Here is a 24,338-nt window from a genome sequence, read left to right as displayed (position 1 = left end):
CGCAAGTCAGTTGGGCCAGCTGTATTGTGCCGGCCAAACTGATTTGCGCACTCTGAAGCTCTCCACCCAGCTGTTTTAGACAGCTGGGTGGAGACCAAGAACAGGCCTACAGGGCCTCAAGGAGCGTCTAGCCAGTCTGCTCCATCCAATCCTGGCACTGCTCTCATGCTGGTTGACAGCATGAGAGCAGCATCTGGATTGCTTAGGGAAGTTGGTTCTTCAACTCACAGATTGCGAAGGACAGAAAGGACGCAGCCCTAGTAAGTACATGTGTTGTATTTTTAATGTTATTGTAATGCATGCAAGTCTTTTTTTTTGCATGCTTCTTTTAGTTATATGTTTTTGCGATGTGGTGGGGCACTTTGCTCTCCCTGTCACTTTTATATGTTACCAGCCGCCCGTGCTTTAGATGCATGTGCTGTTTCTGGCTCATAATATATCAGCATTTGCTGACCTATCCAAAGTAGACAACTGAACAGATAATAACATACACAAAACAACATAACAACACAAAATGAAACAGGACACATCACAACAAAAGACAAAGAAGAATGCAATACAACAATTGCAGGTCGACACAACTAAACCACATTGTAAAAATAGAGCACAAAAAACAACTTTTCTAAAAACAACAGAAAACATCACCATCACCACAAAATGCCACACAACAAATGTGCACACATGTTTGTTGGGGTTGCAATGCAGTTTCGTTGTTCTCTGTATGGAACACGGAATGTGGTGGGGGAGCAGGGATTCGGGGAATCAGCCGTTGATGCGGGACGGGAGAAGGAATAAAGCGAGTCGTCCCTTTCCACCGCCTACTGACTTCTATACAGTGGCGATGACGTTTTTATCCTTTGCCTGCATTCTTATTGGTGACAGGCACACCTTTAAATATATACATGGAATTTGCCTGCAATTGTGTGAGAACAACAAGGAAACATTTTATTACTCTACTTTAAAAAAACAATAGAAACATATGTACATGGAGCAAAGGAATATACTTGGCACTTACCTGCAATTGTGTGTGATTTCACAACAAGGAAATATTGATTTTGTAAAAAAAAAAATATATATATAGAATCACATATACAAAGTGTACCTTTGTTATAATTTGTCAACCTGCCTGCACCCAGTTTCGCAACAAACTTATTACCCTACTAAACTTCTCATGGAGAGAATTTTTGCACTGGTACCCTTTTTACAAGCTCCTGGCACTACCCCATTGAACTGGCAACAATGGAAAGAAACTTTTGAGGCATTGGAACATTCTGAAAACCTTGCCACTGGGTATTGGAAGTGTATTTTCGTCAGGTGGTGCAAACGGCGATTCTACAACAGCGATTGATGAGTATGCCTCCATCATTAGTACCCTAGAAAAGCATTTCAATCCTAAGAAAACAACGTTCTTGAACTCCACAAATTTCTTCAGCATTCCTAACTTCTAGGCATATCTATTGACGACTTTGTTGCCAGCCTCAGAATGCTGGCTGCTACATGCAACTATAGAGAGTTCAGAGATGAAATTATCAGGGACCAATTAATAGTAAAGAACTAATAATAGGAAAGTTCAGGAGAAACTTAATCTACTGATGACCCTGACTTAGAATCTGTGTTAAAGCTAGCAAGGAGTATTGAACATTCACAAGTCTGCATGAAGGAAATGAAGGAGGGTACAAAACCTATGGAGGTGAGACACTTGAACAACAGACCCAGCCCCAGGCAAGTTGTCAAAGGAACCAACACAAGTTTTTCGCGTAGTGGCAATGACCAATCATCTAAACCTAAGAATGAGAAGACAGAAAAGTGTGAAAACTCGGTTTCCTTTGTGGTAGCAGGTCCCATCTGGGTAATGCCAGATTCGGCTCAGCATTAACTCAAATATGCTTCAAGTGTGGAAATGCACATGTGTGCAGAGCTAGCGTTAATCAACGATCTGCTCTCTCACAGTCAGTCAAGAACATTGAGGAATGGTTCTGCGATTCTGACGAAGAGAACAATGAGATTCTAATTTTGTGCTCAACAAACCTGGTGGAGAGTGCAATGGTAGAGATATCATCCATGGCTGGTTTACGTAAAAGAAATCCTTCATCTTGCATGATATCAGTGAACAAGAGAGACATAAAATTCTTAGCAGATTCTGGTTCTCCCTTCACTTTAGTAAACAAAAAGGATTTTAACGAATTTAAGAACACTATTGTGCATGAGTCTCACATTAACATTTTTGCTTATGGGGGTAAGAGGGTGGAAGTTGTAGGGAGATTTGATGCAAATTTGCAATTTGATGGCAAACATGCTGTGGGACCGGTTTACATTGTCAAGGATAGTGCAAATTTGTTGGGGTGGGATGAACAGGGTGAGTTAGGGATTATTTTAGATCCCAATCACCCTGACAGGTACTGTCGAAACAGAATGTGGACAATATGTCATGTGGTCACCCATTAACTAATCCTGAGGATTCCTGTATAGTTAATCATACGGGAACTAAAGAATGGGCCAAACACTACCCTGAAATTATCTGTGATGGTTGGGGAAATTCAAGGGTTTTTAACACCGTATAATATTGAAACACAATGCGAAGGCTGTAGCTCACAAGGTGCGCAAGGTACCACTAAGCTTATGGGGTGAATTAAAAATGGAGCTAGACAAACTGTGTTCTACAGGAATAATAGAATCCATCGAAGGTTCAGAGTGGCTGGCACCCATAGTTCTGGCGTGTAAGGCAGACAAGTCGATGAGACTTTATGTGGATCTCAGAGACCTAAATTCTAATATCTGGGTTGATCGTCAACCGTTGCCCAACATAAATGAGATGCTATCGACTTTGGGCAAGGCCAGATACTTTACCTCTCTTGATGTGTCTTCAGCGTTACCACCAGGTTGAATTAAATAGAGATTCCTGGCACCTGACATCATTTCTTACGCCTGAAGGGGCATTTCGGTTTATCTGAATGCCATTCGGGTTGGCATCAGCATCTGCTTTATTTTAGCGGTTGATAAATAATCTTTTCAAAGACGTCAAGGGTGTCATGTTCTTCCAAGACGACATCCTGATTTTTGGTGAATCCATGGGAGAACATGACGGCAGGGTGGGGACAGTCCTGGACATCCTCAGGGGAAGTGGGTTGACTCTTAGAAAAGAGAAGTGTAAGTTTGCTCAAAAAGTTGGTGATTATTTGGGTCATCATGTATCTGGGAAGGGAGTTGAGCCCAAGGTAAAAATCCTTGATGCCATTCAATGTGCACCTAAATCCCAAAATAAGGACCAGCTTCGTTCATTTCTCGGGCTGGTGAAGTATTATTACAAATTTGTTAGAAACCTTTATGACAAAACCAGTGGGTTACGCAGTCTCCTGAAGAAAAACATAAAGTATGTGTGGGATGACGATTGTGACAGGGATTTTTAATCCATCAAAAAGGAAATTGTAAATGTTTGATATTAATGACTCATGTATCATAACCACTGACGCTAGCAATGTGGGTCTGGGTGCAGTACTTATGCAGGTAATAGCCGATGGGAAGCAAGAGGCTATTGAATTTGCATACAGGAAATTTTGAGGTGCAGAATCATCTTACTCAACAATAGAGAAAGAATCCTTGGCCATGTGGTGGGGTGTTCAGTACTTCAAATATTTTGTGTGGGGAAAATATTTTACCTTGAGAACAGACCACAAACCTTTGTTGGATCTGTTTACCACCAACAGTGGGGGCAGAGCAACCCTGCGTATTGCCAAATGGTAATATAGACTACAAGGATATCAGTATAGGTTGGAGTATGTGCCTAGTGCAAAAAACTATGTTGCTGATTGTCTCTCGAGGTTGCCTTTGGATGGCAACGATGTAGATCAAGAGGATGCAGATGAGCTGAAATTGCATGAGTGGTGAGCTCGATCAGTGACACCACGAATGGAGTGTAGTCTGATCAAGAATGGCTAGATGCTGTATCAAGTGATGAAACCCTACAGGAAGTGATGAAGTGCGTGGTGAATGGTTGGCCTGCGGGTAGAAATACCCCTGAAGCATTAGTTCCTTTCAGTAGAATAGAAATAGAGCTATGTATTGAGGGGAGCATTCTGCACAGGAGTGGGCAACTAGTTCTCCCAGAGTGTCTTCTGGAGAGAGTTCTGGTTTTAGCTCATGAAGGGCATCTTGGAATCCGGGCCATGAAAAGAAGGGTAAGGGAAGATTTATGGTGGCATGGTGCCGACAGTGTGATCAAACATTACGTTAGGAATTGTATGTGTGTCCTCAGTGACAAGTCACAGGTGACTTGTTTGTCTCTGGTCAACCCCATTGTGGTAAAAAACACGCCAAGGAGAAGGTGGCGTTTGATGTAGCTGGTCCTTTTGGTGTCGGGGGCAGTACACCCAAATATGTTTTGGTCTTGATAGATTATATGTCCAACTGGCCAGAGGTAAGATTTGTGGACAGCCGGAACTCAGATGTCATCATTAGATTCTTCAAGGAGATATTTTCTTGGGAAGGCTTTCCCGAGGAATTGGTAACTGACAATGGGATCCAATTAACATCTAGAGAAGTGCAGAATTTTCTTAATAATTCTGGCATAAAGCACGTTTTAACTTCTTTCTCTCATCCTCACAGCAACTGTCTTGTTGAAAGGGTAAACTGTTGCATCAAAGACCAATTGCAACTTGCACTCATTTATTGAGTTACACTGGAAAGGGGCAATGAACGACATGTTGTGGGCCTTGAGAACTACCCCCATATAAGTATAAGAATGTCCCCTTTTACCTTGTTAACCCCTTCGATGCTCATGACGGAATGGTTCCGTCATGAGCATCGGTGCCCCTGTGCTCATGACAAAACCATTCCGTTATGAGGCCAGGGGCACGAAATCCCTCTGCTGCAGACAGCAGAGGGATTTCTATTTAATCCCTTTGACCTTGGGAGCTGGGGAAGAGCTTCCCCAGCTCCCAAGGCCTCCTCCCTGGTTTCTGTGCAATGAAGATCAGCGCGCACGTCGCGCTGTCTTCATTGCACAGAAACCGAAACTGAAATGAGCCTTTAGGCTCATTTCAGTTTCACTTTGTATGTGCTCAGGGGGCTATCTCAGCCCCCCGGGCACGTAGAAAGACGGGAGAGGTATCATTGGAAAAGGGAGAATCTCCCATTTCCAATGGTACCCCTCCCCAGTGGATCCCTGCTTGGGGATCGCCCCAGGAGGGCGATCCCCAAGCAGGGATCCACCCACTAGACACCAGGGAGGGGGGAGCGGCCCCTTAGGCAAGGGCTTTTGCTCCCCCCAATCTGCCCCCCCGGGGGGGGGGGGCAAAAAGCCCACTAGACACCAGGGATATTTACTTTGTGCAAATAATTCATTAGGGTGGGGGCTGCCCATGAAGGGCATGTCCATGCCCCCACCCCGCATAATGTACAGCCTTTCTGCCCCCCCTGGGGGGCAGTTGGGGGCAGTAGCCCCTAATCTGCCCCCCCCGGGGGGCAGAAAGCCCACTATACACCAGGGATTAATTTTTTCTCATAATTTTTGGTGGGGGCTGCCCAATATGGGCATGCCCATGCCCCCACCCACCCTCCACAAAAATGACAGCCTTTCTGCCCCCCCCTGGGGGCAAAAAGCCCAGTAGACACCAGGGATTTTTTAGGCAAATTTTAATTAGGGTGGGGGCATTGGCATGCCCGTTTTGGGCAGCCCCCACCCTAATTAAAATTTGCCCAAAAACTCCCTGGCATCTAGTGGACTTTCTGCCCCCCCGGGGGGGCAGATAGGGGCAGTAGCCCTCAATCTGCCCCCCTTGGGGGGCAAAAATCCCACTGGATGCCAACGATTACGCTGGCTTTTTTTATGTGTGGGGGTGGGGGCTGCCCAGAATGGGCATACCAATGCCCCCACCCCCCAAAAAATAGCCACAGTGTTTCTGCCCCCCTTGGGGGCATATCGGAGCAACCCCCTCCCCCCGATGCCCCCCCCCCCGGGTGGCAGAAAGTCAACTAGGCACAGAGTTGTTTTTAGCAATATGCCTACCTGTGGATTTAGGGCACTAGCGCAGCCGTCACATAGGGAAACCTACCACACCCACACATTTCTGAAAACTAGACACCCGGGGGCTTCCAGGGAGGTATGGCTTGCATGGATCCCCCAACGTTTCCTTACCCAGAATCCCCTGCAAACCTCAATTTTAGCTGAAAAAACACTTTTTTCACATATTTTTGTGTTGGAAAGTTGTGGCATCACCGGGCTCACACAAATTTCCCACCACCCAGTGTTCCCCTAGGTCTAGCGGTAAAAATGGTGCCTCACTTGTGTGGGAGGCCCTAGTAACCGCGACAGGCAAGGGCCCAAAACGTAGTGAGGCGACATCAAAATTGCCTCTCTCAAAACCACCTGGTTTTGCAAGGGGGGTCACCTGGGTTTTTGGCCTGTGCTTGGCGGCTATCTAGGGAAACCTACCAAAACCACACATTTCTGAACACTAGACACCCGGGGGCTTCCAGGCAGGTATGGCTTGCGTGGATCCCCCAATGTTTCCTTACCCAGAATCCCCTGCAAACCTCAATTTTAGCTGAAAAAAACACTTTTTTCACACATTTTTGTGTGGGAAAGTTGTGGCATCACCGGGCTCACACAAATTGCACACCACCCAGCGTTCCCCTACGTCTCCCGGTAAAAATGGTGCCTCACTTGTGTGGGAGGCCAAAGTACCCGCGTCAGGCAAGGGCCCAAAACGTAGTGAGGCGACATCAAAATGGCCTATCGCAAAACCACCTGGTTTTGCAAGGGGGTCACCTGGGTTTTTGGCCCCGTGCTCGGCGGCCATCTAGGGAAACCTACCAAACCCACACATTTCTGAAAACTAGACACCTGTGGGCTTCCAGGGAGGTATGGCTTGCGTGGATCCCCCAGCGTTTCCTTACCCAGAATTCCCTGCAAACCTCAATTTTAGCTGAAAAAATCACTTTTTTCACACATTTTGTTGTGGGAAAGTTGTAGCATCACCGGGCTCACACAAATTTACCACTACCCAGCGTTCCCCCAGGTCTCCCAGTAAAAATGGTGCCTCTCTTGTGTGGGAGGCCCAAGTACCCGCGACAGGCAAGGGCCCAAAACGTAGTGAGGCGACATCAAAAAGGCCTATCGCAAAACCACCTGGTTTTGCAAGGGGGGGTCACTTGGGTTTTTGGCCCGGTGCTCGGCGGCCATCTAGGGAAACCTACCAAACCCATACATTTCTGAAAACTAGACACCCGGGGGCTTCCAGGGAGGTATGGATTGCGTGGATCCCCCAACGTTTCCTTACCCAGAATCCCCTGCAAACCTCAATTTTAGCTGAAAAAATCACCTTTTTCACACATTTTGCTGTGGGAAAGTTGTGGCATCACCGGGCTCACACAAATTTACCACCACCCAGCGTTCCCCCAGGTCTCCCGGTAAAAATGGTGCCTCACTTGTGTGGGAGGCCCAAGTACCCGCGACAGGCAAGGGCCCAAAACATAGTTAGGCGACATCAAAATGGCCTATCGCAAAACCACCTGGTTTTGCAAGGGGGGTCACTTGGGTTTTTGGCCCAGTGCTCGGCGGCCATCTAGGGAAACCTATCAAACCCATACATTTCTGAAAACTAGACACCCGGGGTCTTCCAGGGAGGTATGGCTTGCGTGGATCCCCCAACGTTTCCTTACCCAGAATCCCCTGCAAACCTCAATTTTAGCTGAAAAAATCACCTTTTTCACACATTTTGCTGTGGGAAAGTTGTGGCATCACCGGGCTCACACAAATTTACCACCATCCAGTGTTCCCCCAGGTCTCCCGGTAAAAATGGTGCCTCACCTGTGTGGGAGGCCCAAGTACCCGTGACGGGCAAGGGCCCAAAACATTTTTTGATAGGCAATGTTGATTTCGCCTCACAACGTTTTACCAAAACATGAAATTGAAATAGTGCCAGTCAAAAATGTTTTGTTATCCAGCAATTATTGTTTAATATAAAGATGAGAAACCTACAAAAACAAAGTTCCAATACACATTCACTTCTTTTCAAACACATTCTTAGTTTAATATTATGATGCAGAGCAATTTTCAGTTATGAATGGCACAAAAAAGATAATGAAATGTAAATATGAATCATGAGGCACTCTAATGAACTTGGCATTTCATATCGCCCTCCTTGACATACAGTGTTGGCTGTGGATTCGGGGGTCCACATCTGCCTATCTACTGTCAATCAAACAAGAATGATAAAAAGTGTCTGGGGAGTTCTTGCCCTGCAGCATTATTGCCTAGTGGTGGGGTAGACTAAGCTATACTACTTTGTACATGTTCACGCTGGAGACCTTTAGTAGGATCAAAACACATTGGCCGTGGCTGTATCATTTACAAAAGGGAATTCAATAAAGAAGACTGATGAATCGATCTTCCATTGTCATGCCTGTATATTGGATGTGATGGACTTTCATTTGAGTGTCGCCTGATTCATATTGTTATTTTTGCTTTGGCAGCAGCATCTTTAGTCGTTGTATGTGATTTCTTAGAAGAAGGATATCATGGAATATCATTACTGAGAAACCAATTAATCTAAACTGGTTAATGTAAATTGTCAGAATTAATGGCATTTACCCTTTCGTAGAAACCAATTCATAGAATGTCTCTTTGATGGAAATTGGCTTTTGAATGCATATTTATAAATTGTAAATGCAATGGTTGCAGGTCTAACTTTCAGAAACAGTTTTGTTGGATATTTATCACAGTGCTTTACTTCAGGGGACATTATTTCATATTCATATGTTTGACATTATAAAACTTCAAATGCTTTTTTATTCGCTGACTCATCACCACCCGCAAACACCATTCATCGCTGACCCCTCACTAACCCCTAAACATCATCTATTCCTGCCCCCTAAAACCATAACATCACACATAAACTACACTCATCCCTGGAGCCTAAAACACCTCAGCACACCAAAACTTCACTGTTAGAAATGGGTTTTCTGGTTGGCTAGGGTTTGCACCTTAGCCAGGCAGAATCCACCTCTCTAGTCAGGATAAGGGGATTACATGTCTAAAATAACCCCTGCTCACCCCCTTGATAGCTAGGCACAAGCAGTCAGGCTTATCCAAGAGGCAGTGTATAAAGCATTTTCACATAACCAGTAGTAATGCAGTGAAAACACTACAAAATGACAACACGCCAGAGTAGGCAGGCATCAGTTCTGGAAGTCAGTGCAGGAGTCGTCGGGCCCTTGAATTTACACATGTGGCAAGTGGAACTCCTTGAGTTTGAAGTCAGGAGCGTCAGTAGGTGTTGTGGCTGCAGTGTGAAGCAGAGCGGTGCACCCTGGGGTGCCCTCAGGTCGCGGTGCAGGCAGCAGCCCGATGACGGTTGTCCAGTGGCATCGGTGAGACCAGGGCTGCAGTGCATAGTGGGGCGGTGCTTTTTACGGTGCTGATAGGTCATGGTGCATGCAGCGTCATCATCGTTGCTGAAGCGCTGGCGTCAGGACACGCACGGTTGCGGTGCGGGACGGGCAATGCAGTGCGTGGTGCCCACAGGTCGTGGTGCAGACGGCAGTATCGGTTGACGATCTGGAGTCGATGGTGCTGGTGTTGGTGGGCCAAGGATGCGGTGTAGAGCAGGGCAATGCATTGTATAACTTACAAGCAGTGCCCCCAAACCATGGTGCAAGCTGCAGCGTCGATGTCAGCTTGGAGCGTCGTCATCAGTGAGACCGGGGCTGTGGTGCAAAGCGAGATCGTGCTCAGTGTTCTCCACAAGTGGTGTCCACAGGTCACGGTGCAGGCAGTGGGGACGGCATCACGGCATCACCGGGAATACCAAGGCAGAGGTGGAAAGTGAGGCAGTGCAGAGTGCGGTGCCCACAGGCCATCGTGCATGCAGCAGCTCGGTGGCTGCATCATCGTCGGTGAGACCGGGGTTGTGGTGTAAAGTGCGGCGGTGCCCTCTGCGGTGCCTTCAGGTCACAGAGCCGGCAGCGGTGTTGTTGACGGCATTGGGTTACCCTTTTCCTCTGTGGTATCTGAAACATCCAGTTCCAGAGCCGGTACCCAGAAAAATGTGAAGTCTTTGATTTCCCTGAGACTTCCAACAGGAGACAAGCTCTACATCAAGCCCTTGTAGATATTTTAAATGCAGAAAGACAGAAGCAGTAACTGCAGGACAACCCTGCAAAGTGGAAGTCTCTCCTCATAGCTCTTCCAGCTGTTCTTCCTGGCAGGTTCCTTAGTCAAGCAGTAATCTAAAGTTCTGGGGTCAGGGCTCCAATATTTATACAACATTTCCCTTTGAAGTTGGAAGAAACCAAGTTCCACTGACATACATAATCCAGTTCTGCCTGGCTCAGGTCAGGCTCACTCCAGGGGATGGAGACAGCATTGTGGAAGACAGACACAGTCCATTCTGGTGCAAGCAACAACTCCTCCCACTACTCTAAATGCAGCCAGGTCTATTCAGCCTGGCTATGAGTCACCCTGGGAAGGCAAGGCTCACCTCAAACCCCCTTGTGTCTGTCTAGTGTGAATGCACTTCCCTGCTCCTGTCACTCTGAACCGAGACGGTGAATACACAAAAGGCAGAGGCACAAAGGATGGTTAAGGAAGAAAATGTCCACTTTCTAAAGGTGGCATATTCAAATACACAACATAAAAATCATTTTCACTAAAAAATGTATTTCTTAATTCTGAGTTCAGGCATACTAAACTCCATTTCTCTATCTTATCCTAATGGAGTGTTATGGTTGTAAAATGTTACAAGGCAACTCCCATGTTAAGCCTATGGGACAGACAGCCTTTCAACAGTTAAAAACGAAATACACAGTATTTCACTACCAGAACATGTCACACACCCCAGTACATGCCCTACCTTTCACATGCACTGCACCTTGCCCATGGGGGTACCTTGGGTCTACCTTTGAGGTGCCTAACATATAAGAAAAGGGAAGGTTTAGGCCTTGCATGTGGGTGCACTTGCCAGGGCAACATTACAGTTAAAAACCACTTTGAAAGGCTACTGGTGTGGGTGACACAATCAGTGCATGCCACTAGTAGCATTTGATGTACAGGCCGTGGGCACACATGTGCACAATACTAGGGACTTAGTAGTAAATGAAATAAGCCAATCATGAAATCATCAATCCATACACAATTTACTTGGAGAATATTTGCACTTTACCACTGAATAGCACTAGTAAAGTGCCCAGAGTCCTAAAATCAACAAAAAAAAGGTCAAAAACAGGAGAAAAAAGCAAAAAGTTGTGGTGAACCCACTGAAAAAGACAAGTCTAAAATTCACCCATGCCTGAATCCTAAAGAATCCTCACCTCCCTTAAACACTAGGCATTTGTGACCCATAAGAACTCCTCATTACCCTAAACTACTCGTCCCTGAACTCTAAAATCCTCTTTCTACATATAAACTCCACCTATCCCTGAATCCTGAAAACCTCTAACCACCCTAAACTCCACCCCATCCTGAACCCTAAAAATCTCTTCACCACCTCAGCCGCTGTGCATAATCCAACCTTAAACACCCTCAACAGCCCTAACTCCTCCTATCCATGAACCCTAAAACCCCTCAACACCCTTACACTCCACCCATCCTTGAAACCTAAAAATACCTCACAAACCCAAACACCAATCATCTGTGAACCAGAAAAGCCCCTCACCATCGCCACACTCCAACCATTGTCGGGCCTGCAAAAACCCCGAAGAACCAATCTAAAACATTAAGGTGTCCCACCATTTATGACTGAGAAAACTGGCAGCTGTCTAAGATATGTACTCTGGCGCTTTGTCATATTTTGTTTACTGAGTATGCTTCAATTTGCCTCTGCCAATGCTTGATAACACCTTGAAGCTTGTAATGGTATTCCAGCAAGGGGTTTGCCCCTGGTCCTACAGAGTTTGAAGGTTTCCAGCATGTTCTTGAAGTCAGGGACTTTTCAGTAAGGGGGCTTGCCAGCAAAGGGTTTTCCCATGAGTCTAGAGACTTTGAAGGTTTCCAGCATGTTCCAGAAATTAGGGGAGGAGCATGGCTGACATCAGTGGCTAAAATAAGAAATGTTACCTCTGGCACTCGTGCTTGCTGTACAACAAAGTCTTCCTCACGGTAACAGCCCAGACGAGGACGATGAACAGTTGAAGGCGCCAGCCGCATTTTCAGACTTCTCCGAAGAATCTTCCTTCCATGAGAAGAAGAGAACACCTTGGTGGTAACGCATGTGCCGCTCTGTGCTATTCATGGTCCCTGTTAAACCAATTAGAACTCTCTTGGAAGCGCTCACGTTGAAAGCTCTGATTAAGGATTTGTGTTTTTGAGAACCGCTCTAAAATAGGCATTAGCTGCTATGATATTTGAGACAGATTTGAGAAGAGCATATCAAGCCCAAATGCTGCATAGCACTGTGACTGATAACAGTGTCCATAACTTGTTCCTGACACGCATAAGGAGTGGCATTAATTCTCATGTGTTGACTATGATATGAAAACTCCTGGCACATACAATATAACTTGTAATGTACTCGTTCTTAGTATGATGTGATGTGATATGTGACCACATGGTAACTCTGGTGTGCTAACATTGTTCTCTGTGTTGTTCTGCTACTCCATGGATATTGCATTGATCGATAATGTAAACTACCACATGTTGTCAATGTTATCTTGTGTATACATCGGTCAATCACCTAAACTGTGATATGTATGTTATGGACAGTTGTATGAGTATTTGGATATTTTCTTGAGTTCTCGTATGTGTCTTCCACTATAATCCAACCACACGTACAGTGGGATAGGACCGGATTTTTCATCCAGTAAAAAAGCTTGAGGATCTGCAAATGGGTTTACAATAGGTAGGTGTAAGGGTCAGAGGGGATTAAACAGTCCATACCTAATACTGGGTTTCTACTGACCATTTCCTCCTTACTTCCAGGGTCCAATATTCACAAGCTAGCCACACACATCCTGAGAGAGAAGGGAGCCACACAGGCAGAAAATGGGACAAATTCAGGTATAGTGGTTGAATAAGGGTAGCTGAGGGGGAAATCTGAGTTAGGCCAAGGGAATAACCGAGTGATATTCTTTTAGGAAATTTAAGCCTGTAGCAACTGTCTGGTGAGCAGCCAAAGCCGATGCTATCCACAGGACTGAGCCATGCGACAATGACATCTCTCTCATCCCATCCCTTTTTCCCCGGACTGCCCCAGCACTAGACACGTTCCACTGTGAATAGGGCTCAGGCATCCTAGTGGAATTGGGAGCTAACAACCTGGGTCACCATGGTGTCTTCCTGGGACAAACAAGTCCGTGCTTGACACCCATTCTCGAATTCTTTTCTATGGCCGGACTTCAATTATTCCTGACCCCTAAAAACTCCTCATCAACCTAAATATTACCCATCCCTGAACTCAGAAACCCCACAGTAGTCCTAAACTCCACCCAAGTTTAATGTGATTTCGGATTTTTCCTTAAAATTGTCTTTCCTTTAAAATGTTTCCTTTAATTTCCGATTTTTGTATTTCCTTAAAGTTGATTTTCCATGATTTGGTTTTCTCCAATGTGGTTTCTCAGTTTTCGTTTTCCACATCAGTCTTTAGCAGCAAGTACTGCTCAGGGTTGGAACTTACTGATTATTTGGGACGGATTTGGATGTGCTCTATTTTTGCATTCGCTGCTATGTAATTTGTTTGGTACATACAAAGGTAACGGAATGTGTTCATAGCAATTATAACTGATTTACATTGATTTCCACCTCTCTAGGGAATGGGACCTCACCTAGAGGTTCAAGTTATATAATCACCCTTGAAAGAGAAACAGAGAAGGATAGGGAGAAAGTAAGGGACAGAGGTAAGGAGGGAGGTGGAGAGCAAGTGAGGAATGGAAGATCCGGGGAGAGGAATGTAGCTTGCTTGGAAGAAAGGACTAACAATTTATACAAGGATAGGATCTGTCTATATAGGCAAACATGCTATAAAATAGAGGAGTGGAATGCACCGTAATATTTACTGGTGGTGCACACTGACTCAAACATTTCCTTGCATTCGTTTAATATTTACTATGTAGTTCACTCTAAAGAATTTTCATTGATCAGTTATGTACTGCATGTCAGTTTCCCTAAACGGCCCAGTATGCCAAGGTGTGGGTCCCGAGCGCATTGTACCATCCAGGCCTATAGATGTACTTCACCAGTGAGCCTCAAAAGTCTGAAACATGCCTATGGCTGCCTGTATTCTTAACTAGAGGACATATGGCCTTTCAGTTTAGTATGGACTGTGCATTTTGGGGGCAGAGCTAAGACATAAGAAACGCATGTCTTTGAAGGCACAGGCAAGTTAAAAGCTTGGAATGTGGCCAGAGTCATTACCTGTTATACAAAAGGATCCAAAGATTTTCATCAACCACATTTGCACTCCCTAAATCTATCAGGCTGTGTGTCATCCAGGCCAACACACTGTGGGTGTACAAGCCGCTATCGCCACCACAACGTCACTTTTATCTACGTTGTGATGGCGATAGGGGCTTAGCATTATTTGCAAGGCAGCTTGGCTTAACGCTGCCTTGTAAATAAGGCCCCCTTTCACGCTATGGTTAGCGTGAAAGGGGTGGACTGTGGGTATTACGTGCAACGCCCATTGATTTTGACTCTGCCCCCTATGTACAATGGTGGTGTACATAGGAGGCAGCGCCAAAATTCAGACCAGGGAAAACCTGGTCAAGATTGATTTGCATATGGTGGGTTCAAACTGGAATAGCATGGGGAGCAAAAATGTGATGGATTTAGGCCCAGATCTCTGTACTGGGGTGAATGTATGACATTTTTCTGCATTCTGACCAACCATTGTTCTTTTTGCATTTGTCACCCCGAGTGGGACGGGTATTCCCAGATGTGGATTCAAGCTATCCTGACTGATGAGGGGTGAAACCCCAAAACTGGTCCTAGGATGCTTGTTTCCGGTCCAGGGAGGACCTGGCTTGGCAGTTCGGGCTGGACTGTTCACATGAGGCACAGGTTCAAGACTGATTTGCATATGGCCAGGTCGAAACTGGGGTGACACGGTGGGAAAACGAATGATGGATTTAACCTATATCACTTGACTGGGGGTGAATGTTTTGATTTGTTCTGCATTCTGTCCATTAATTGTGTTTCTTTTGCTTTCTCGCCCTAAATGCGCCAGGTATGCCCAGACTTGAGTCCCGGACTCACTGTGCCACTGGATTCTATCTAGCCTGGCTGATAAGGGGTGAAACCCCAAAACCAGTCCTAGGATGCTTGTTTCCGGTCCAGGGAGGACCTGGCTTGGCAGTTCGGGCTGGACTGTTACCATGAGGCACAGGGTCAAGACTGATTTGCATATGGCCAGGTCTAAACTGGGGTGGCATGGTGAGCAAAAGAATGATGGATTTAACCCAGATCTCTTGACTGGGTGTTCTGCATTCCATACATCAATTGTGTGTCTATTGCTTTCTCACCCTAAGTGCGCCGGGTATGCCCTGACGTGGGTCCTGGGCTCACTGTGCCACTGGATTCAAGCTAGCCTGGCTGATGAGTGAAACCCCGAAACCGGTCCTAGGATGCTTGTTTCCGGTCCAGTAAGGACATGGCTTGGCAGTTCGGGCTAGACTGTTCCCATGAGGCACATTATAAAGACTGATTTGAATATGGCCAGGTCTAAACTGGGGTGGCATGGTGAGCAAAAGAATGATGGATTTAACCCAGATCTCTTGACTGGGGGTGAATGTTTTGATTTGTTCTGCATTCCGTCCATCAATTGTGTGTCTTTTGCATTTCAGAAGTGGCGGTTAGAGGCGTTAAGCCAGAAAGGCTAACGCCTCTCTCGGCCACTTCCTCATACATATCCCCCTGTGTGTCAATAAATACATATGTCATGTTTAGGAGGTAAGGCATACTGCTATCACTGGAAGCCAAAGGCATCAAGTGCTCCCACTTGACCATACCATGTGAATCCACGTAATTTCGCTGTGCTTCACTTTGTTTATCTGCCAAACTTAGAATGCATAGGAACATCCTAATGTTGAGTAAGTCACAGGCGTAGAATTAGACACTGGCAGCATTGTTTCTGATCGCAAGTGAGCTTACATTGGCAAAGTCAATATGTCTCGCCATTGTGATTTACTGGCTTTGCCAATGGTTTTATTATGTAATGGTGTGCAGCCTTGCTATAGTTAAAATAAAAAACAAAAACCTTGGACACAGCCACCTACGTCATTTTGTAGGACTATGATGTGTATGCCTACAAACTAACACAGGTGCATTTTTTCGTTTTAGTTAGTGATCTGAGTTGGATCGGTAACCAAAATAATGATAAAACTCACAATTATTTTTTTTAGAGTGGGATGGCAGGGGAGCGGGAGCAAACGGGGGAGATTGGGAGGTCAGCAAAGCAATACAGGGAGACAGTGGCGGCTGACATCTAAGGGGAGGGAGAGCGGCTGCACGCGCTTAAATAATATACAAGAAAAAAAAACACTAACACCTACCTGAAGACGGACATGACGTCCTCCGATTCGGACCTCTTCTTCCAAGAACTGGATGCTGCAACTCCCTTGACCAATTCTGGTGCTGCTCTCATGTTGTTAACCTGCATGAGAGCAGCACTCTGATTGGCGGTGGCAGCGCTCCACAGACCTCTAGAGGCCTGCACTGGCTCTAACTCAGCTCTTTTAAGACAGCTGGGTTAGAGATGTTTAAAGTGCACATGTGTGGCTGGCCATTGTAAGACAGCTGGCCAAAAAGATATGTGCACTTTAAACAGTGCATAGACAGCATACCCTCCTCCCTGCTGATGTCGCTCAGCAGGCCCCACTCAGTCCTGAGGCTACGTTCGATCGGGGACGAAAAATAAAATGGTAATGAATTACCATTTTAGTTTTCATCTCTGGGGCTTTGGGGGTAATTTAAGTGGAGCAACGCTCCATTGCTCCAACAGAGGAGCCGTCCGTGCAGGGAGGCAAGAGGCAAACAGTGAACTAACATGGAGCAAGAAACCAAAGAAAAACAAAACAATTCAAATAAACAGAAAGCAAGTAACATACACCTTTGTAACTTACGTTGGCCTGCATTGCAATGCATTTGCATACATTATATGTGATTAAACTGTGAGTAGGTGGTAAAAAAGTAGCCAGAAAAAGGGTAGAAACTGCAAAATCATATTTACATATCAAAAATGTTCTCAGGTGTGATCGAAGAAATTCAAAAGTGGGTTAAAACTTCAAAGGGATTTCCGATATCAAAAAGAGGACTGAATGAATTATTTCCATTTACCTTGATCACAGGCTGTTCCTATTTATACCTATGCCAACCTAGCATACCTTAGAAAATAAACTACGTAAACTGAAAGCAATGATATTTTTAATGTGAAACTGATCTCACACCATCAAAAGCACTCTTGCCTAGCACTGCTCTCTATCATATATGATATTCGCACTACTTATACTGGAGTGAGTATGCCACCTGGCCATGTGTTAACATATCACAGGGATTTTAAGAAGTCATATGTAAATTTAAAGTGCCTCCACTCTGGTACACAGGCCCAGAAACCCTATTGATGCATTTCCTAAATAAACACACTCACAAGATGGCTGTGAGCCATACTCATCATTCATTTATTCACTGTGATTAATTGTGCACTCACAGCTCTTCGGAAAACTGGGTCCAAATTGATGCAGGGAGCCCTCAAGGGCCGATTTGCTAACATTTTGCTCAGGGCAGGGGCGTAACAAAGGCCCCCGCAGCCCCAGCGTTGCGGCCCTGGGGGGGGGGGGGGGAGTATGGGGGGGGGCCTGAGCTCGAGGGGCCCCCTCAGCACACAGCAGTCGCTGCATTGGTTTGACTGTACTCAAACAGCATTTGTTAAATAAAAGAACGTTTAGACAGTTTAAAAAAACGTTCTTTTATTTAACAAATGCTGTTTGAGTACAGTCAAACCAATACAGCGACTACTGTGTGCTGAGGGGGCCTTGACTGAAACTCGAAATCATGCAGTAGATTGTGCCACCAGTAGTCATTGAGAGCAGGGACGTAGACGTAGTTTAAACGTTACGCCGCCGCGCGCTCAAGTCCAATGAAATAAACCAAATGCTGTGCAGCGCGCAGCTTCGTAGTCTTCAGCCTCAGGGTGAGGCAGTGCTAGTCTGGAGTGATCATGCGCAGTGTGAACTGCAGGTGAGGTGGCGCCGACGGGCAGGGGGCACTGAGACGGTGAGTGAGGCCAGAATTAAAATTGCATTAGTAGTTACAAGGCTCTTCCAGGCTAAGTTCCGGGAGCAGCTGCAGACACAAAGTTCAGAGGTCCTTTGGACTCTTTGGTGTGACGGTGAGTGAATGTTCTTAACTGTCTGTCCTCAGGGCAGGGGCGTAACAAAGGCCCCCGCAGCCCCAGCGTTGCGGGGGGGCCCCGAGCTCGAGGCGCCCCCTCAGCACACAGCAGTCGCTGCATTGGTTTGACTGTACTCCGACACAAAGTTCAGAGGTCCTTTGGACTCTTTGGTGTGACGATGAGTGAACGCTCCTAACTGTCTGTCCTCGCTCCAGTACCTTTCCAGAGAACATAGGAAAGACTTAGAGCCCGGGCCGGGTAGGCAAAGCCGGACCCGATAGGGGCCCGGGCAAAACGCCATCCGGGGGCGGCACCCCTCCCCCGGCCAACCCCCACAGGGATTTAAATAAGGGCTAGGCCGACGGGTGCCAGGATTGGCCCCGAAGGCGTGAGCGAGCCCCCCCCCCAATCAGGGGTCGCGCTCGTGGGCCTGGGGGGGGAATAAAAGGGGGGTCACCAAGTTAGGTCTCCACAATTCCCCCCCGGGCCAAGGGCGAGTAAAGAAGAAATCGGCGCGGGATTACCTGAAGAACCGGCGGCGGCAGCGGTGAACGGATTTTGGCGCCTAAACAATCCGAGGAATCGAACGGCGGAAGTACCCAGCGGAGGAGCAGCCCACGCTTTGCAGAGGTCGGGACACGAGCCTTTCTGAGCCTCCGACCAGGAATCCTCAGCAGCGGAAAGGCGGAGGGACGCTGGCAGCGGGAAAAGGCAGCCAGCACTGAAGGACCCCAACCTCGAGCTGCCCGGCTTCACCGCAGCAACTCAGGCAGCCTCTCGCCAGCGCGCCTTTATCCGGAACATCAACAGCGAGCTGCCCGGCTTCACCGCAGCAAACACAGGCAGCCTCTCTCCAGCACGCCTCTCCCCAGCACGCTTCCGCCTGCGACAGTAACACCAGCGGAGGGGAGGGAGTTGGAGAGGGGCGCGCCCCCTTAAAGGAACAGTGCACGTCCTAAAAGCAAGTTGCCTCGGCAGTAAAGGAGAAACCGGGAAAGAGAATGGCAAGCAGGAAAGGGGCGACAGGACGGAAGAGGCAGCCCCCAGCCCGCTTCAGGGAACCACAGGAGCAGCCGGCCACGAGGACAGCAGACACGAGGAAACGCAAGGAGGACGATATGGACGAGGATCTATTGGACATGCTGGAACAGGCAAGGGCACTGGTGGCGCTGAAGGGCAGGAGCTGGATGGAGCAGCAGATCAAAGAAGCCCCCACTGGGAAAGGGAGGCAACGGAGCCAGGTGCCCACGCCGCCACCAAAGAGAGCAAAGACAGGGGGGGCTGCAGCCAACACGGCGCCCCCCCACAAAAACAAAACACGGGCAAACAAAGAGGGAACCCCGTCGCAAGCATCCAGGAGGAAGACCCAACCACCAGCGGTGCAGGTGTACAGCTCGGACTCGGACGAGAGCAGCGAGGGCGAGGGGTTTGTGGCCAACACGGCGGCCCCGCCAGAAGGACCCACGCAGAGCACCCTGGGTAAGCATGGACTACCACGCAGCGCTCGGGGGCAGCCAGGGGGGCTGGGGCCACAAAACAGAAAGGGGCCACAAGCGGAGTCAGGTACCACACACAGCGCGACAGGAGGGGGGCCGTGGCAGGCATCATCGCCCTGGCAAGCAGGCGCAGGCCTGGAGGCCTGGCCGGGGGGAGCAATGCAACCTCCACCCTGGGTGCCCTGGTGGCAATGGCCAGGAAGTGGGGTGCCATTCCCAGGGAATGCACCTTGGAACGCAGGGGGGCCAGCAAGGAGCCTGGCGGCAGACAGAGCGGCCAAACAAGGGCCACAAGCAGCCGGGGGGGCGGACGAGGAGCCCGCAGGGGGTAGCCAGGGAGAGGGGACAGAGGTGGTGCAAGCAAGACAGGAGCACACAGAGGCCAGGACAGGGGAGGGCGCAGCCACAGCCGGGGTAGGCGAGGGTAAGCCAGCAAGCGAGTATTTGCGCCCATCCCCAAGCGACCCTCCCACGACAACAAGGTTGCTGGGGCTGGCAAACCTCATCCCACTCACGGTGAAGGAGAGAATCTGGAGGAAGGAATTTATAGACATATTTTCCCTGCTAGAGGTGAGGCAGGCAGGCCTGGATCTAACCACACAGGACAGGAAAGACGAGGACAGGAGGGGCCCCAGGAAACCCAGGGTGGAGAGAAGCATAGAAAACTGGTTGAAAGCCTTTAGGACATTAGCGTGCGTATTTATTGAGAAATTTCCAGAATGCGCAGCTGCGCTGATCCTATACGAGCAGAAGGTGCACGAGGTGCAGCAGCAGTTCCAAGGGAATGCATGGCTACAATATGACGAGGGCTTCAGGGAAAAAATGCAGGTATGGCCAACGATAGGCTGGGACTGCCAGGACATGGAGGGCTATTCCAAACACATGGTGGCGGCCAGAGAAGGCGTGGGGGTGAAGGAATCTACTTTTCGTCCCTACGGGAGTAAGGGCAAATTTGAAGGGTATGGGAAGGACCACAAGGGAAGGGGACAAACAGCCACAAAATCCAACAAGACATGTTGGAAGTTTGACAAGGACGAGTGCAAGTGGGGGGCCGCATGCAAATTCAAGCATGAGTGCGGGTCTTGCGGGGGGAACCACCCCGCAGTACGATGCCGGCGTCCCACAGGGCAGGCAGCAGAAAAACCAAAAGCCGACACAAAGAAATGAGGAGCAGGCCCCAACGGGGGGGGGGCGGGGGAGAAGGGGGCGGGGGACAGGCGCTCCCCACACCCATAAGAGCAGGTAGGCTAGTGCAACTATTAAACAGATACCACAAACACACAGACAGGAGACTATTGGCGGAAGGGTTTACGCAAGGTTTCCCCATCCCATATTGCGGCCCGAGGGGGGCGCGGGAGAGCAATAATTTGAAATCGGTCAAAGACGCCCCTGAGGCAGCAAGACAGAAGGTGGAAAAAGAGGTTGGGCTGGGCCGGGTGGCGGGCCCTTTCCCCACTCCGCCGCTGGAGGACATGATAATATCCCCGCTGGGTTTAGTCCCCAAGAAGGAGCCAGGCAAATTCCGCTTGATTCACCACCTATCATACCCAGAGGGGGAGTCAGTCAACGACTGGTTGGATCAGGGAGCATGCTCGGTGGCCTATGCCTCGGTCGACGATGCGGTGGACCTGGTTAGACAGGAAGGGGCGGGGGCCCTCATGGCCAAGTCTGATATAGAATCAGCGTTTAGGCTACTACCGGTGCACCCAGACAGCTATCACTTGTTGGGCTTTAGACTGGATGGGGGTTACTACTACGATAAGTGCCTCCCCATGGGCTGCGCAATCTCATGCTCACATTTTGAGGCCTTTAGCAGTTTCTTAGAGTGGGAACTGGGACAGCGGACACCAAGTGGAGGGCGGGTCCACTACCTAGACGATTTTCTGTTCGTGGGTAGGGCAGGCACGGAGGACTGCACCAACCTCCTCGCTAGTTTCAGGGCACTGACGCAGGAGCTCGGGATCCCGCTAGCCCACGAGAAAACCGAGGGTCCCACAACAAAACTGACATTCCTGGGGATAGAGCTGGACTCAGTGGCAGGGACATGCAAGCTGCCACATGACAAGATAGCAGACATGCTCAACGACATACGTAGGTTAAGGCAGCAGAAGAAGGCGACCCTGGGAGAGCTACAGCAGCTACTGGGGAAACTGAACTTTGCCACAAGAGTTATCCCCGCAGGACGCGCCTTTGCCCGGCGGATAGCCTGGCTCACGAGGGGGCTGGCACAGAAACACCACAGGGTTCGCATTACGCAGGGAGTAAGGGACGACTTGGTCCAATGGGAGAGTTTTCTAACAGAGTTCAATGGCACCCTGATCTGGCGGGCCCCCTGGGCTCTGGCCTGCGAGGTGGAACTCTACACGGACGCAGCAGGGGGTTACGGCTTCGGGGCCCTGCTGGGGACGGCGTGGTCGGCAGGGGCATGGCCGGAGGCATGGCGCACAGCTGGGTTAACCTCAAACATATCTCTACTAGAACTGTTTCCCATTGTAGTAGCCTTTCACATCTGGGCCCCGCAACTAGCGAATAGACAGATCACGTTGTGGTCAGACAACCACGCAGTGGTGCAGGCGATCAATACAGGAGCAGCGCGTTGCCCAGCGGTGGCGGCCTTGCTGAGGAAGTTAGTGGGCTGCCAGTTGAGAGGGAACATTGCATTAAGGGCCAGGCACATTCCGGGCGTAGAAAACTTAGTGGCGGATGCTATTTCTCGTTTCCAGTGGGACAGATTCAGGAAGCTAGCCCCGGGCGCGGACATGAAGATGACCCCGATGCCGGAGGAAGCGTGGGCATGGGTAGAAGCGGTTTGAGATGGTTGCTGGAGAATGCACTTGCCCCAAAGACCAACAGCCGGTACCGGAAATGCTGGGATACGTTCAGGGCGAAAGCTGGCCTGCGGAGGGGGCAATTGGCCTCAAAAAGGGACATCCTGGATTTCATCGAGTGGGCTTTCCAGGAAGGGAAATCAAAATCTTGGGCGCAAGCACATCTAAGTGCAGTAGCTTACTACACGAAATTGGCAGGGCAGGCCGATCAAACAGGGGGATTTGAATGCCGCATGGCCATGAAAGGGTGGGGTAGGTTGCAGCAGGCACCGGAGGATGCAAGGCGCCCCATCCATTTCAGATTACTTCAGGCCATGCTGGGGGCCCTGGACGGGATATGCTCCTCGAGGCATGAAGTCAAGCTGTTCCGGGCAGCGTTTGCAGTAGCGTTCTTCGGGGCATATAGGGTCAGCGAGGTGGTAGCCCCCTCAGTGGTGGAGGCAGGAGCAGCATGCATACAGAGAGAAGGGGTGGTCATGCAGGAGGAGCACATGGACATACTGCTAAAGAGGTCCAAGACGGACCAGACAGGCAAGGGAGTATGGACCAGATTGCGCTGCACGGACAATGCAGACCATTGCCCGGTATGTTTGCTAAAGAGGCACCTAGAGAGCGTGCAGGCGAGGACGGGGCCGCTATTTCAGCACAGAGATGGATCGTTCCTCAGCCGCTTTCAGTTTATAGCGGTAATGAGGAAGGCATTGGAAGCGTTGGGCCTCCCCGCTCGGGAATACGGGTCGCACTCCTTCAGGATCGGGGCGGCAACGACGGCGGCAGGGCTGGGCATGGGGGGGGGCGCTATTAAGGGGATAGGGCGGTGGGCATCCGGCGCGTACAAGCGGTACATTCGCCCAGCATTATTCTAAGCCTCCCCCCCCCCCCTTCCCCTCTCTTCTAGGCCCGGATGCTGCACGCAAGAAGGTGTGGATCGTGGGGCACTCGTACGTTACGCGGGCACAGCGGTGGGCAGCGGCTAGACGGGACTTTGGCGGTATCTGGCTGCGGGACACCGACATAGAATGGTGGGGGCGCCCCGGGATGAGATGGGGAGAGCTGCTGTCCATGGCGCAGGATGCGCTACAGCGGGGCAGCAAGCCAGATGCAGTGGTGGTCCACTTGGGCGGGAATGACTTGGCAGCAATGGGGCGAAAGGCACTCCTGGAAGACATGCAGAAGGGCCTCACAGCATTAGCAAGAATGACACGCCCCGCAGACATAATTTTTTCAGAAATCATCGTGCGGAGCACCTGGCGGGGGGCGATTGACCTGGGGGCGGTGGAAAAGTCTAGAAAAAAACTTAATATCACCATGGCAAAAGTATGTAAGGCGAATGGTTGGGGTTTCGTGCGGCATGGGTTCATAAACTTAAGATCCCCGGGGTATCACAGCGGAGACGGTGTTCACCTCACAGGGGTGGGTATGGATATGTTCCTGCTGAACATCGTGGGGGTTCTGGAACAGAGGGGTTTCCTATGACAGTCGGGGGTAGGAGTCGGTGAGGGGGGAGCTCCCTCTGATCGAAAAACCATAGGGAGCGTGGCGGAGCTAGGCAGACTAAATTAACAAAAGAAAGGGGAGAACCCAGTAGAAGATAGATGAGAGGCTCTCGCAATGCCTTGGGGATGCCGCACGGCAGGGGCACTGAGGGAGCCAAAAGGGCGGCACGCCGCCAACAAGGATTAGAGACAAGACTCTCC

The 24,338-nt window shown here is 49.1% G+C and overlaps 2 protein-coding genes across 2 annotated transcripts in view; one reads left to right on the top strand and one right to left on the bottom strand.

The window, feature by feature from the left end:
* RGS8 (regulator of G protein signaling 8) overlaps nucleotides 1-24,338 on the bottom strand; it is a 330,667-nt gene that overhangs the window by 219,511 nt on the left and 86,818 nt on the right. The window lies entirely within an intron of this gene.
* Nucleotides 20,977-22,626, top strand: LOC146833844 (uncharacterized). Its single transcript, XM_085600213.1, has one exon. It carries the CDS (start codon nucleotides 20,977-20,979, stop codon nucleotides 22,624-22,626), a length of 1,650 nt encoding a protein of 549 aa, XP_085456339.1.

The sequence above is a fragment of the Triturus cristatus genome, chromosome 4_2, assembly GCF_964204655.1.
Source record: "Triturus cristatus chromosome 4_2, aTriCri1.1, whole genome shotgun sequence".
In the NCBI taxonomy this organism is placed as follows: Eukaryota; Metazoa; Chordata; class Amphibia; order Caudata; family Salamandridae; genus Triturus; species Triturus cristatus.
This window is presented reverse-complemented; position numbering and strand designations above follow the sequence as displayed.